General features: G+C 48.3%; 1 protein-coding gene across 1 annotated transcript in view; it reads right to left on the reverse strand.

Annotated features, from left to right (window-relative positions):
* The window catches only part of MARCHF4 (membrane associated ring-CH-type finger 4), a gene marked incomplete at both ends in the record, with an annotated part of 78,871 nt that overhangs the window by 15,844 nt on the left and 49,669 nt on the right, over positions 1-13,358 (reverse strand). The window contains 2 exons of the mRNA XM_079538743.1: positions 2,870-3,062; positions 9,821-9,976. Of these exons, the coding sequence (XP_079394869.1) occupies positions 2,870-3,062; positions 9,821-9,976 (349 nt within the window). The remainder of the gene's footprint in view (positions 1-2,869; positions 3,063-9,820; positions 9,977-13,358) is intronic.

A 13,358-nucleotide genomic window follows, 5' to 3' on the forward strand; every position in this document is an offset into this window, starting at 1 on the left:
TCTTCCTTGCCTTTCAAACCTCGGCTCGTCTGCCAGTGGAAGCAAAACTCGGGATCAAACTGATGGAAGGAGCAATTGGAATACACACAGTTAGTGTAGGACCTACACAATAGCATCTGGAAGGTAAGGATGTGAGTGTTATGTTAGCTGGAAAAAAAAAAACAACAAATCTAACAGGACTGAGTGCATCTAAATGTCCTGCTCTTTCCCCATCACTGAGCATTTCTTAGTGCCTTATTTTTTTTGTACCTGTCCACAGGCTGGAAAGCAAAAGGAGAAGAGGGCTGGGCTGTGGAGGAGGAGTTACAAAAATGCACAGACTGCACCCTGGTATTTCTAGAACTGTTGTCACTACAATTATCTATGAGAGGTTTTATCCTGAACTTGCAGAAGTGAAAAAGCCCGGGGAGGAGTAACACCAGGCTTCAGGCAGTCAGGAGCAGAACTCTGAGTCTCTGGAGCCAGTTTTGCCCAGCTGTGATCAAAGACATTGCATGGGGCTGTGAGGCCTGGGAGAAGGACAAAAGATGGGAAGTAGCAGTTCTGCACCAAGAAACTCAATGTGAAACTTTTAGAGAGCTGCCATTGCTGCATCCATCACAGTCAAGGAAAGCTGCCATGAATGAGGAGTCCATAGAGTCATAGAACTGTTTAAGTTGGAAGGTACCCTTAAAGACCATTTGGTCCTACCCCCTGCAATGAGCAGGGACACCTACAGCTCCATCAGTGCTCAGAGCCCCTCCAGCCTGACCCTGAGTGTCTGCAAGGATGGGGCATCTACCACCTCTCTGGGCAACCTGTGCCAGTGCTTCACTACTCTTATTGTAAAAAAATTCTTCCTTGTATCCAATCTAAATCAATTAAGCAACTGGGATTGCAAAGGCCACAACACAAGCACATTTTAACACTGGTGCTGACTGCATGCACATATCAGCTTTTCCAGAGAAATGTATGAAATGTACACAAAAGGCTCTCATGGTACAAAACATCATCTCCCCTGGCTGATCATGGGTGGGCTGCCTGAAAGCACAGCAGACACAACACGACTGGAGCCAGCCGTGGGTGGGTACTGCTCTGAGGTGCTGGGCAAGAGAAAACATACACATCAAGGCACTGCATTGTAGTGCTTCCCACTTGCTTTTGAGTTTGTGGGAAAAACAGCATGTCTGGCTCACCAGGGCTGCCAGCTGTGCAGGGAGGGCTGCAAGGCAAGGGGCTGCTCTCAGCTGCAGCTCTGAAGTATTCCTGGGAATGGGATGGCCCCTTGCTCTCTGACTGGAAAAATCAAAGCTCACAGCTTGGGGCAGTGTGCTTAGTGGTGACATCAGTAGAGAGGCAAAGGGATATTTTTTTACCCCCTAGAGAAGACAGAGAGGAAAAATAAAGGCCAGATCCTTTAAAAAAAAAAAAAAAAAAAAAAAAGAAGAAAAGAAAAGAAGAAGAAGCAAAACCCCTCAAAGACGAATCTTTCCACCCAGCTCCCTTTCAGTTCCTAGCTGGCATAGCTTGTTCTCTGCCATGTGGGAGGATTTAGCATCTATTGACAGATGAGCTAATCAGTTCCCCTCAGCTCTTGAAGCTTTATCAAAGCCAGTTAATCATATTACTGACGTCTGCCCATGCCAAGGCTCTCCACTTCTGTCCTCCGACAGCAAGGTGACACGTGTGCATGCCACATGCACAAAGAGATCACTTTTTTCCACTTCCAATCACACCAACAAGAAAATGTCACCAGGGCTGCCTGTCTCTCATTCACCCTCCTTGGCCACTTCTTGTTGCTGTAGATCTGTGGCAGCTCACAGTGGAGCAGATGAGGCTCACGCTCATATCTTGTCAGCACAGGGATGGCAACAGTGGGAAAAACTGGTCTGGGTTTCGGCTGTCCTGTCCTGGGAGGTTCTGATGCCAATCTGAACCCAGACCAGGGCTTGTTGCCAATACCTCTCTCCCGAGGCCTGGTTTGTGTTATTTCCCTATCCCAATTTCACTAACTGCGATACAGATTGTACTGCTCTTCCTGAAGGCTGACCTGGGGCTGTGCTCCTTTCCTCAGGAATGGTTCTACTCACACTAACACTAATGCACCAAGCCAAGAGTACTGCCTTGTCCTATTTTTTATTTTTTTTTTCTGGGAAACTCATTCTGCATTTATACCAAAATGGAAGAAAACAGGTATGAGGAGCCTTCTGGAATGCTCTTTGCTTCCCAGCAAGGTCACTCAAATTCATGTTATCCGGTGGCCTGTGCTTGGATGGAAATTCATCTTCAATTGGAGATCGTTGATATTTACTTGACTGTTTTGGTAACTACCACTGTTTCGTGGCCTGGCTGGTAAGTGCCTCTGCCCACAGGTATTGTCAGCCATGTCCTCTTATTCAGGCTGCCTGCGGGGACAGAAACCTTGCTCTGAACCCACCACCCTCCCACAGCTCCCTGCACAGCCATGCACGTGGAGAGTGTGGCTCTGCAAGGTGCAAACCAGAGCATGCCATGGTCAAACACAGGGCAGTCCCTGTATCAGTCCCTGTATCAGCTATTCCAGAAAGGCAGGTGTTTCCTCCCCAGTGTTAATCAATACTTGCCAGCCTCCCCCAGACCTCCCTGCCCTCTTCTTGCTTTGAAGAGAGATTTGTTTCTCTCCAGGCTTGCTGCAAGTCCCTCTGCCAGCCCAGCCAAAGAGATTCTCCAGGGCTACAGAGACTGGCAGAGAGCACTGTAGAAAAGATGTCAAAAAAAGCAAAGAAGGGAAAGAACAGAGGAGGTTCAATCCAAGAACAACAGAGCCCCTCCACACCCTCTCTTACTCCTCTCTGCAGGTGAGTGGGCAGTTGGCAACCCTGGCCGTGTGCTGCAAGAGGTGTTCACCCACCTATACAGACAATGTCCATGAAGCCATACATTCCATAGCAGATCTGGAAGAGCAGGTCCTGGCGCTGCCATTTGGCTGAAGGACTGAAGGTCGACCAGATGAGCCACGAGATACTGGCGATGAGGAAGAGGGAACCCAGGATGGCCGCTGCTATCTGAACCTTCTCAATGACTGTCAGGGAGATGGCCTGCCACTGCAAGGGATGGCAAGAGGGAGAGGAAGGGAGACAAGGGAAGGGAGGAGAGAAAAAGAGGAGAAAGTAATTACATGATGGACATTGCTATTTTGCTTCATTGCGGTGATTCATGGAAATCCCATAGATCACCTATGCCTCATATATGTGCACTCTACACACAGACGCTTTTACCTGGTCCACCCTGTGGCTGGAGATAAACCTGGCCATCACAAACCAGGACGCTGTCTCAAATGGAGGCCAGGCAGCAGCCTTGGTGATGGCATCCTTTTACCACAAGATTTGTCTCAGACAGCCATGCTTTGCCTTGCAGGTCTCCTGTGAGCAGGCTCCGTGATGCTTGGTGAGATGTGACAGAACCGCAGTACATAAGATCTCATGGAAGCAATACACACCCCACAAAATGTTACCAACGATGAAAGTTGCTGCTGCCAGGACTCCCTGCCTTTAGGTGATGACATGTTCAGGCTGTTTACTAAGGTAAAAGGCAGTGCTTCTTTCTCAGAAGAGGAAAAAAATAGTACTAACTCCCTCAAATCCATTTGCTTTGTCAAATAGCTTTGTATAAGCTACATTATGAATATCCAAAGCCCGAACTCCTCTCTGTCATCCAGAATAAAACCTCCTTACTCAGATTTATGCTACTGAGAGAACTGTCCTGTAAAAACCAAGAGCAGAAATTGCTTTTTCTAACAAGACCTGGGGGGACATGGCCCACAGTGCCTCCTGCAAATCAGAAATCAAATGCGTAAACAGGCTGGGAGAGATGGAAATATATAGGCCACCTTTAGCTGTGAGATACATGCCCTTGAAATCTCAATAGGGCTGGTAGAAGGATAAATAAAGGGAGACTTCAACCTCCTCCAAGTGAAGAGGATTCAGAGAGATTGAACATTTTAGCCTGGATTCGTGCCAAATTCAATGTCCAAGTGAGGTGTCAGCTCTGGAGAGCCCCGAGCACCCTGCCTCTTTGTCAAACACATCCTGGGACACCAGGGGTCATCTGTCAAGCCTCATCACCTTATTTTGTACGGCAAGAAAGCCGTTTGCTCTTTAATGTCCAGACCTGCTAGAGGTCACCAACATTTTTGGGATGCAGGGAGAACTTTGCCCCTTGCTCAAAGGGCAGTAAGGTGACTCGTGCTACACTGTTACCGTTCCAGTTACCAGACTCCTGAACTACATGCAGTCCCCTGCAAAGTGCTGCTTTGGAAAAGGTTGGATCTGGAAGGTGATCGCATGCCTTGGCTCAGAGGTGAGCTGAAGTGTCTGCCTCTGCTAGCTTCAGTCTTTGGCTTATGTCCTGCAAGGGCAGACAGCCCTCAAGTTGTGCGTCAGGGATGTGCAGCTTCTCTGAGGTGATGGTATCAGCCTGATTCATAGATGACCATGGAATAGATAGATGACTGCAAAGCTTCTGAGAAGAGACAGAGGCTGTTCCATGCTGAGGCAGTCCTCTACCCTTCCACTAAGCCTGGCAAATGCTGAAGGGATGGGGGTGCAGGGAGCCTTTCCTAGAGCTGCGTGCTATGGTTTTACTGCAGGTTCCTCACATTGACCCGCCGGTGCCAGCAAAATCATTCTGCATCATTTCTCTCTCTCAAGGAGGTAATGGGCTGGCTCCTCACCATCTGTCTGGCACACTGCAAGGCTTGTGGCAGCAACAGGTCCTTCCAAGGTAGCAATTAAAAAGAGAAAAAGGAGGAGATGTTTCCTACAGCTAGCAGCTGCGTGCAACTGCTTTACAGAGACAGGGAGGCATCAGTGTGATTTTAAATACATTATACTTTCAAAGGGGACGTGGCTCAGGGCAGAGAAGCTACACCTGTGAAACAGCTTCAAACCTGCCTTTGGATGAGAGCAGAGATGCTGCAACACTGACAGGGCTGCTGCCTGGTGCTGGTGGTAACAAAGCAACCCTGACTGTTCAGGGGGTTGCCTTTTGGGGGCAATTATTCACAGGTCAGAGCTGAATGCTGGGGAAAACAACCAGCTCACACAAGAATTTCATTTTTTCCTAATCTCTCTCCATCATCAGTAAGGCCAGCAAACCAGGGATTTAGAGGGTGAAGTGTCACATGTGAACTGTTGAGTGCAGTGAGCTGCTGGCCTGTACTGCAGCATACCTTTAACAACAGAAAGCTGACTCACATTGTCAATCGAGACCGAGTTTGGGCAGGTAGAAAGCCCTATAGATGGTGTGCCGCTGCTGAACAGGGTGTAACTTGGAGATACCAGGAAGCATTACAGGCTTCTGTGGGATAACAGAAACAGCTTTTGAGTGCTGGACTCACAGAGGCCACAAAGAGAGCTGAAGCAGCTCTCTGCAATGGCTTTGGCAACCACACTGGAAAAAGGGCTCTTTTTCTGCAGACTGCTTTGAAGATTCATAGAATCACAGAATGCCTTGGGTTGGAAAGGACCTCAAGGATCATCCAGTTCCAACCCCCTGCTGTGGGCTGGTTGCCTCCCACCAGCTCAGGCTGCTCACGGCTCCATCCAACCTGGCCTCGAGCACCTCCAGAGATGGGGCACCACAGCTTCTCTGGGCAGCCTGTGCCTTGCCACACCACCTTAAACGTCCTAATTCATTCAGGTGTCTTTTGTCACCATTCTCCCCGTCTGACCACTTTGGCACAACACCCAGATGTTCATGTGCAAAACACCATACTCTCTTGATGAATTTCCCCCAACCTTCCTCAATTTCCCCAAAGTTCTGTGCACCAGATGCCTCAGAAAAGGTTCTTAGGAGCCCAAGTCTGACATCTGCAATGATCATAGGTAGAGATGAATCTAGGACTGGTGCTTTCCCATCGTATCCCATTTGATGCGATCTGTGGTTTGTACCTGGGGCAAGACCGTTCCCCTGTTTGCTTCAGTGCTTCTCTCAGAGCCTTGTAACCAAAGCCCCTGCTGCTAATATAACAAAAATTAAGTCACTAGTCTAGTATTTAGGGTCTGATCCGTATTTCCCTTTCTTCAACACCAGCAGTCTCCAAAGATTCACAAGCATGAGCACGAGCAGATCCAAGGCACGTATTTGCCTGCAGAAGATATCTCTGTCTTAGTGCAGCAGCTTGCTAAGAAGCCTTGCTTGCTAGAAAAGCCTTCCTACACTCCTCTGAGAGCTCTCCCATGCCTGCCTCAGGCAGTTCAGTTTATTTTTATTGCTATATCTGACACGTCCCCTTAGTACGTATCATTAACATCCTGAGTGTGCTACTCAGCAATTTTGTTTCAAACCCAGCATCCCAAACAAGTGGAGGTTTATCCTAGAAGGATGCAGTGGAGCATTCCCATCACTGCTTGGGTCTGGCTCTCTCCTCAGTGCTGTCCTGAGGCCTTGGCTATCCACCTTGATTATCTTTAGGAGAGTACACTTACCAAGCAAATTTGTCCTAAAGCTGTGGTAGCTTCCCTGCTGTACACTTACAGATGCTTTGGTTTATTCAGATGCAAGAAAGAGAGCAGGGAGAAGGAGGGGCCATTCCCAAAGCACTGGAGAGAACCGAGACCACATCCCAACCCCAGCATTCCAGAACTGAGGGCCTTTGGATATGAAGAGGCAGGGAAAGGAATGTGATGCAGAGTTGGACTCCTTGAGACTGCAAACAGCAGTAGGTCTGGGAAGGCTAGTTCAAACTGATCTGGTATTTGCTGAAATCAGAGCATCCGAATGAACGTGGCATAGGAGTGGCTACAAAGCTGTATACATGAAACCCACTGCAGAGCCCTGTCATAGCAAGTGCTATTGCATGCTTCCAAAACTGTGTTTTCAGGGTCTCATTAAAATCATAGGCTTTGCACAAACACAGCAGAGCTTTTAGACTCTCCATGCCCATATCTCCTGCCTCAGGGACCAGCAGAATTACAGCGGGGGACGGATGGACAAAGGCTGTGCACCTCCTGATTGCTCATAGTGGGTGGGAAATTTTTGCTCATTTGCTGCTGCTTGCCAGAACACTTGCCATGTTCTCCAACAACTTTAATCCTCCAGTCTCAGCAGTGTTGCTGCTTTAAGTCTTTTGCTTTAAAATTTCAGCCATCCAGGGCTGAGGGGTTAATTTATAGAAATTCTTTATATCAAAATGCCAGACTGAAGGCTCCTCTCTGCTATGAGACATCATAACAGCCTGGAGGCTTGAAGGAATCTGTGTTAATTATGTATGAACCACGTTCCCCTGACTGCAACTTCTCTGCCCACACCATGCACATCTGGCCCATGCCATACTCCTAGGCTCGCTAGAAAATGTGCAGCATGTGTCCAAATGGGCAGAGAAATAGGCAGATCGTGGGGGGCGTGTGGGTGTTGGGTGTACTGCCTGGCTCTGACCAACTGGAGCGCAGCCATGCTCTGAGCTTCATCTGAACATCCTTCACTTGATGAGGAGGTGAGTTCTATGTGGTCTTTGCCCATATGATGGTTGGTCTGGAATAAAGGGACGTCCCTGCCTTCCAAAGTCTGTGCTTGAGAAATTCAGAGCTTTCTAAAAAGAATAAAGCTGGGTAGAAATTCCAACAGACCCTGAGAAGAAAAGCCAGGAATTAATGGCTTTGCTGAGAGACATATCACTATGTCCAGGGGCCCCTGCTGACCACATGCAGGGTGAAGACTGAGCAGAAAAGACACACTTCCCACCCAGCCACACTGTGGCAAGTTGTTATGGCACATAGTACCAGAGCATCACAGCCTCTCTGCCTTCCTTTTCCAGCACTGGAGAATGGCAAGAAACACCAAGGAGCACAGAGGTGTGCATGGTGATAGGCTACAGGTCTCACATCCTTTAGTCCTCTTGGGAACTCCAGGCTTCATACATGACCCACATCCCGCAGGATTTCACATGCTGTGCTGGTGTAACACCTGCTTCCCAGCCGTGCCTTTGTGCTGACATCAGGCAGGACACTGGGGCACACAGCTGCAGCTCTGCACGTGCAGCATTTGTTCCAGATCAAGTGGCTTTTCACTCCAGTTGGTTCTTCCCACCCTCTGCTGATCCATATCTCCCATATTTCTATGAGAGGCACTGTGAAGTCCCTGCTAGCAGTGAGAAGCCCTCAGAACACAGTCCCCCAGGAACCTTGCTCACGGAGCAGAGATGTCTATCTAGCTCTCTGGCTTGGCTGCCCCTGGCAGTCAGTTTTCATGTTTGTGGCAAAGGTCACTTTCTAACAGGGGAGACAAAAAAACTGATCCTTCGGGCAGGCATTTGAAATGTGTTTACGGGATGAGAGCTCATTTGTGAATTGCTTCAAGAAATTTTAGCCAAGTGAGGAGTCATAGGAATGTCCTGAGTTGCCCTGAGCCGTATGGGGATGTAGAGAACTTGGAGGTTGTTCGTTAAAGGCTGGCTACACACATATTGCAAATCTGCACCCACAAGCCTTTGACACTGCTCAGCATCATTCCATCAACCTGAGGCTCATGAAGTATTCGGGCACTTATGGACCAGCTTTCCAGAAATAAACAAATGCTGCTCTGTCCACATATCCCCTGCTGTGTTTCAATCTGGACTGATTTAGTGGAGCCAAGAATCTCCAACACTCTGGGTCTTAGGCTTGGGATGGAACTACTGTTCTCTCCAGGCCGTGGCACAGGGAAAATTGAATTAGAAGCTGCAGGGACTTGCAGAGAGTAGGGATGCTTCTTCCTTCCCCCCAGTAAAATTTCCTCATGATGCCTCACTAATTTTGCTACTTCATTTCAACCTGGAGTCCTAAGGGCTGTGCCTCTTTCTCCACTGTTTTTAGTGACCTCGGGCATGAAGAAGGACACATACAGAATCACAGAATCTTAGAATCACAGAATGGCTGAGGTTGGAAGGGATCTTAAAGATCTTCCAGTTCCAACCCCCTGCCATGGGAAAGGTTACCACCCATTGGAAAGGATGACCAGGGTCCCATCCAACCTAGCCTTGAATACAGGCAGCCATTTGGAGGAGAGAACAGGGATTTGCATCCCCCAAGTGCTGTACAATTGGGTACCATCACAGGCAAAGGGTTTGCCTCCTGTTAGAAACAGAGAGATGAACAGAGAGCCAATGCAACCAAGTGCTGGACAGATCAACATTCACACAAGCGTTGTCCTGGTGTCTGAGCACAGCATGCTGCTGCAATGTCTCTCCCTCCACATGATGCTAATTAAGCAGTAGTGCCTGGGTCTAATGTGTTTCCTTATGTCTGAGGCACTAATGGTGCTCAGCAATTAGTCCATCTTCAGGTGTTGCTTCAGCAATAAATCAATAGCTATTAAGGATAAATTATCCCATTTTTAACAGTCAGACAGCTTTCTCCATTCTAAATCTTGATTTTAAATTACTAGCCTGCAGTGGCGTTTAATAAACCGCAGCGCTTTTGAACTCACAAGAGGAAAAAGGAAGGTCTTCTGCTGCCTTCCACAGGTACTTACATTCGGATGTGCTCTACCTGTTGTGTGCACACCTGCACGCTGAGAATTAAGCCTGGAGAGACCAGAGCACCAGAGCAACCACCTCCAGTGCTGTGGCAGGCTATACTAGGACACAGGGAGCAGTGAAGTGAAAAAGGTATCAAGGTCGGAGAGGAGAGGTAGAAAGAGCAGGGCCTGAGGGATGCCCCAGCACCACCAGTGAGGGCATGGGGCTCATTGGAGCAGCCCTACAGCCCTTCCTAGGGACCATCATACAGGGAGGCAAAACCCGTGCCAGTAAAATCTACTTGCTCCCAGAAACAAACAGAGGACCAAGAATAAATAGACTTTGAAATGTCTCTAGTACCTTTACCTGCAGAGGGTTCTTTGTGCTTATGGCAATGACGTGGTACTTGTAGTAACACAGCTCACAGCTCCAGCAGCCTCTCTCGCTAATCCATTTGATCAGACATGGCTGGTGCGTGCATTTCACCGATCCGTCGCATCGACACGGGCTCAGCAACTCCCCCTGGAAAAGAGAGATAGCATCATGAGGCTCCCTCCTCCCGCAGGGCACAGCAAGGAGGTCCTGCACAGACCTGGTGCTGGCCAAAGTGCGCCTTCCACCACCCCTTTGCTCTTTGCCCCTTTTCACTTGGTTTGGCTTAGGTAATCTTGTTACCTCCCTGAGGATGCTGGACGTAGCAGAAGACATCCACATCCCATCTGCCTTGGGTCGGGAGGCCAGATCCTGCTCCTCCTAAACCTGGGGGAAAACTGCCTGAGGTTTCAGGGCATCACATCAGAGCTGAAAGCCCGAGGAAGTGAGAGCCATGCTGGGCAAGAGTGATACTTTTTTTTATGAAATCTAATGCAAACACATTAATCATTTCATTTGCTTCAGCTAGGTGACCTAAAAATGTCATCTTCCATGAAATTTCAGCACAACTGTAAATAACTGTTTATGCTACAAAACCAGGCTCAGCCCTACCTGTCAGCCACTTCCATTGCACACTGGAAAAGACACAATGAGAGGGGAGCAAGAAAGGCTTTAGAATCCCCAAACTTTTTAAGGACAAGCATCAGGACGGTGTCCCACACACCAGGATCTCTGCAGGGCTCCACAGCATGACTGCGGTTTGGCTTAACAGGTGGCTGGAGGCAGCAGGGATGGATGGGATGGAGCAGAAGCCAACAGTGACAACCTTTGTTAGGTCTCCTTGGTCTCCATAGTAAATGGGTCTATGAAATTCCAGCTGCTCAGAGCCAAGAGATGTCCACAGACATCCTACACAGCAGTGGAGACCTGCTCCTGGTCCAACCTGGTCCTCTAACATCACACTGCTCCAACCCAGACAGCCCTGCTGCCCTTCGCTAGAGCTCAGGGCTGGAACACAGAGATGAAACCCACAGTTTTTGGGCTTTTGCAAATCCAGCAAAACTGTGATTTATCACATTTCCTCCAGCCATGTGAAGTATGATATCCCTGCATGTGGCACACAGCTATTTTTGCATACTGTGAAGCCCAATTCTGTCCACAGCAGGCATTCATAAAACACTGCCACACGCACACTTGCACACACGTGCTCGTGTACCAACAGAAAAAATAAACACTGGGGGCATATTAAAGGCATAAATCCTTTGTATGCAAAGGAGAAGGAGCTTTGTCACTGGCTGTACAGTTTGCTCAGGAACAGTCCCTCAGCTGTGCCCTGAGAAATGGAAGTTAAACTCCACGGCCATTTCTGTAGGTTTGTAGAAGATAGCTCTGCACAACTTGCTCTTCAGTGCCCCAGAGAACGGCGTTCCCACCAATGCTCTTTGTCACTGCTCTACAAAGATGCTCTGGATGGAGAAAAAGCTTCAGAAAGAGTGGTGAGGCACTGGAACAGCCTGCCCAGGGAGATGGTGGGAGTGGGCTGAAGGTTGGACTAGATCATAGAATCATAGAATCACAGAATCATAGAATCAGAGACAGATTAGGATTGGAAGGAAGCTCAGAGATCATCTACTTCCAATCTCCTTGCCATGGCAGGGTTGATCTTAGTGGTCTTTTCCAACCTTAATGATTCTATGATTCTGTACTGTCCCCCTGGAACAACCTGCTTTGTTTCCTGTCTAAAATAGGAGCTTGTCTTCAGGAGCAGCAAGGCCAGGCCAGGCTGACCTGGCTTTACTGCAGGAGGACCATGCTGCTGGAGATGGACTGAAGCTGCTCCCACTCAGTGCCCATTGCAGTACATCAGCGCGATTAAGGATTGCCTATTTTCAGCCTGCTGGGAAGACTTCTGAGAAAGGATGGGAAAAACACTGTTGCCAGTGCATGCTTCTAAAGGTTGGTGTATTCAGAGAGAAAATACTGACATCAGGATCAGCATCAGCACTTCTGCATACTGATGTCAGTGTGTTGCCCTGGCCATTTTATTTATCATTTACCAGTGCTGGGAGCCCATCCACATCCACAGGCTGCTTCCAAAGCTGTGATGGCTCACACATCAGCTGAAAGGCATAGGGGTGGGGACAGTTGTGTCATTTGACCAGGATGAGGTCTCTGGGCTCTCCCAGCCCCAGCTGTCCCAAGCTGCTCCTGGGAGCTGGGAAGAGCCACTTGCACACATCCTGCCACCCCAGCTGCCAGAGTATTTTCCTATTTTGGAAACAACTTACTAACCAGGATGGCTGTTAGTAATGCTTCCTCAGCTGAGCATTTTCCTTGCTCAGGTGTAACAAGAAGGACCAATTGTTGGCATTGCCTGCATGATCAGTGCACTAGAACAGAGCTTATCCCTCCAGATAAGCACAAGTAGCATCCAGTGCTCATAGGAGCAGCTGCACGCATGGACTTGACTGCTAGCATTTGTCTGAGTTTGTCTTGTTTGCAAAAGGAAACCAGGAATATTTAATTTTGGGTCTTCAATCGAGTCTTCTAAATACACTTAACTTCACATTGAATTTAAATGCAATGGGAAGTTTTATTATGGCAAATAAATGCCAAATGATTTCTATATTAGGAACATAATTACAGAGGAATTAACTCTGATGGCAAAGAGAAACCCATTGTTAACAGAGCTGGTAAACTCCAATAAATATGTGCTAATGATCTTTCTGTCTTCACACTCGCTTACAGGAACCTCCATCCTTTCAAACCTAAATACATGCGTTGCTACCAGCAACTTGAATGCTTTCTGTGCATCCCCTCCTGTGTGTGAGTGCTGTGCCAGCCAGCAACAGACAACAGGGGACACTTAATAGCTACCTCTGAAGAACTGAAGCCACATGTTTCCATCGTGCTTTTTCTCTCAGCCATTATTGCGTGCACTGCATGAAATTCTCCAGCACTCTGAGACACTGATGCTAAGCATGGACCCCACAAAGCTTATGTATCCCAGATGCTGGGACATCACTGGGAACAGTCACAGATGGGTGGCATCTGCCCAGGCCCCAAAAATGGCCCTCAGCCCCACCATTGGGTCCATATGTCCCAAATGGTCCCCAGCACCATCACTGGCTCCATAAGCTATGGGAGACTTGCCCTAAAGGCAGACCAGGTGTCTCTTATCATCAGTTTCTTTTTAAAGTAGTTCAAAGGAGCAGAAAACACATTTTCCCAAGATGCAGACGATTGCAGGTTATTTTTTGTGCAATGGGCTCTGGAGGATGTTAGCACCTCAGTTAAGGCAGAGAATAATTCAAGCCCCATTCAGCTATGAAAGGGGATCAGTGGGAATGCTAAGGGCTGGTTCTGCTTTGGGACAATCCCTGTTGAAGAAAGGAAATGCTGGGTCACCTCCATAGCTGGGAAGTCAGATGTGAATTTTTGAGTAAGACAATGTCATTCCCAGGGCAGCCTCATGCACATACCTCCATCCGGTCCCCACCTGCAAGCAGCCCCACCATCCTGCTTCCCCAGC

Source organism: Tetrao urogallus (genome assembly GCF_951394365.1).
Source record: "Tetrao urogallus genome assembly, chromosome: 8".
NCBI classification, from domain to species: domain Eukaryota; kingdom Metazoa; phylum Chordata; class Aves; order Galliformes; family Phasianidae; genus Tetrao; species Tetrao urogallus.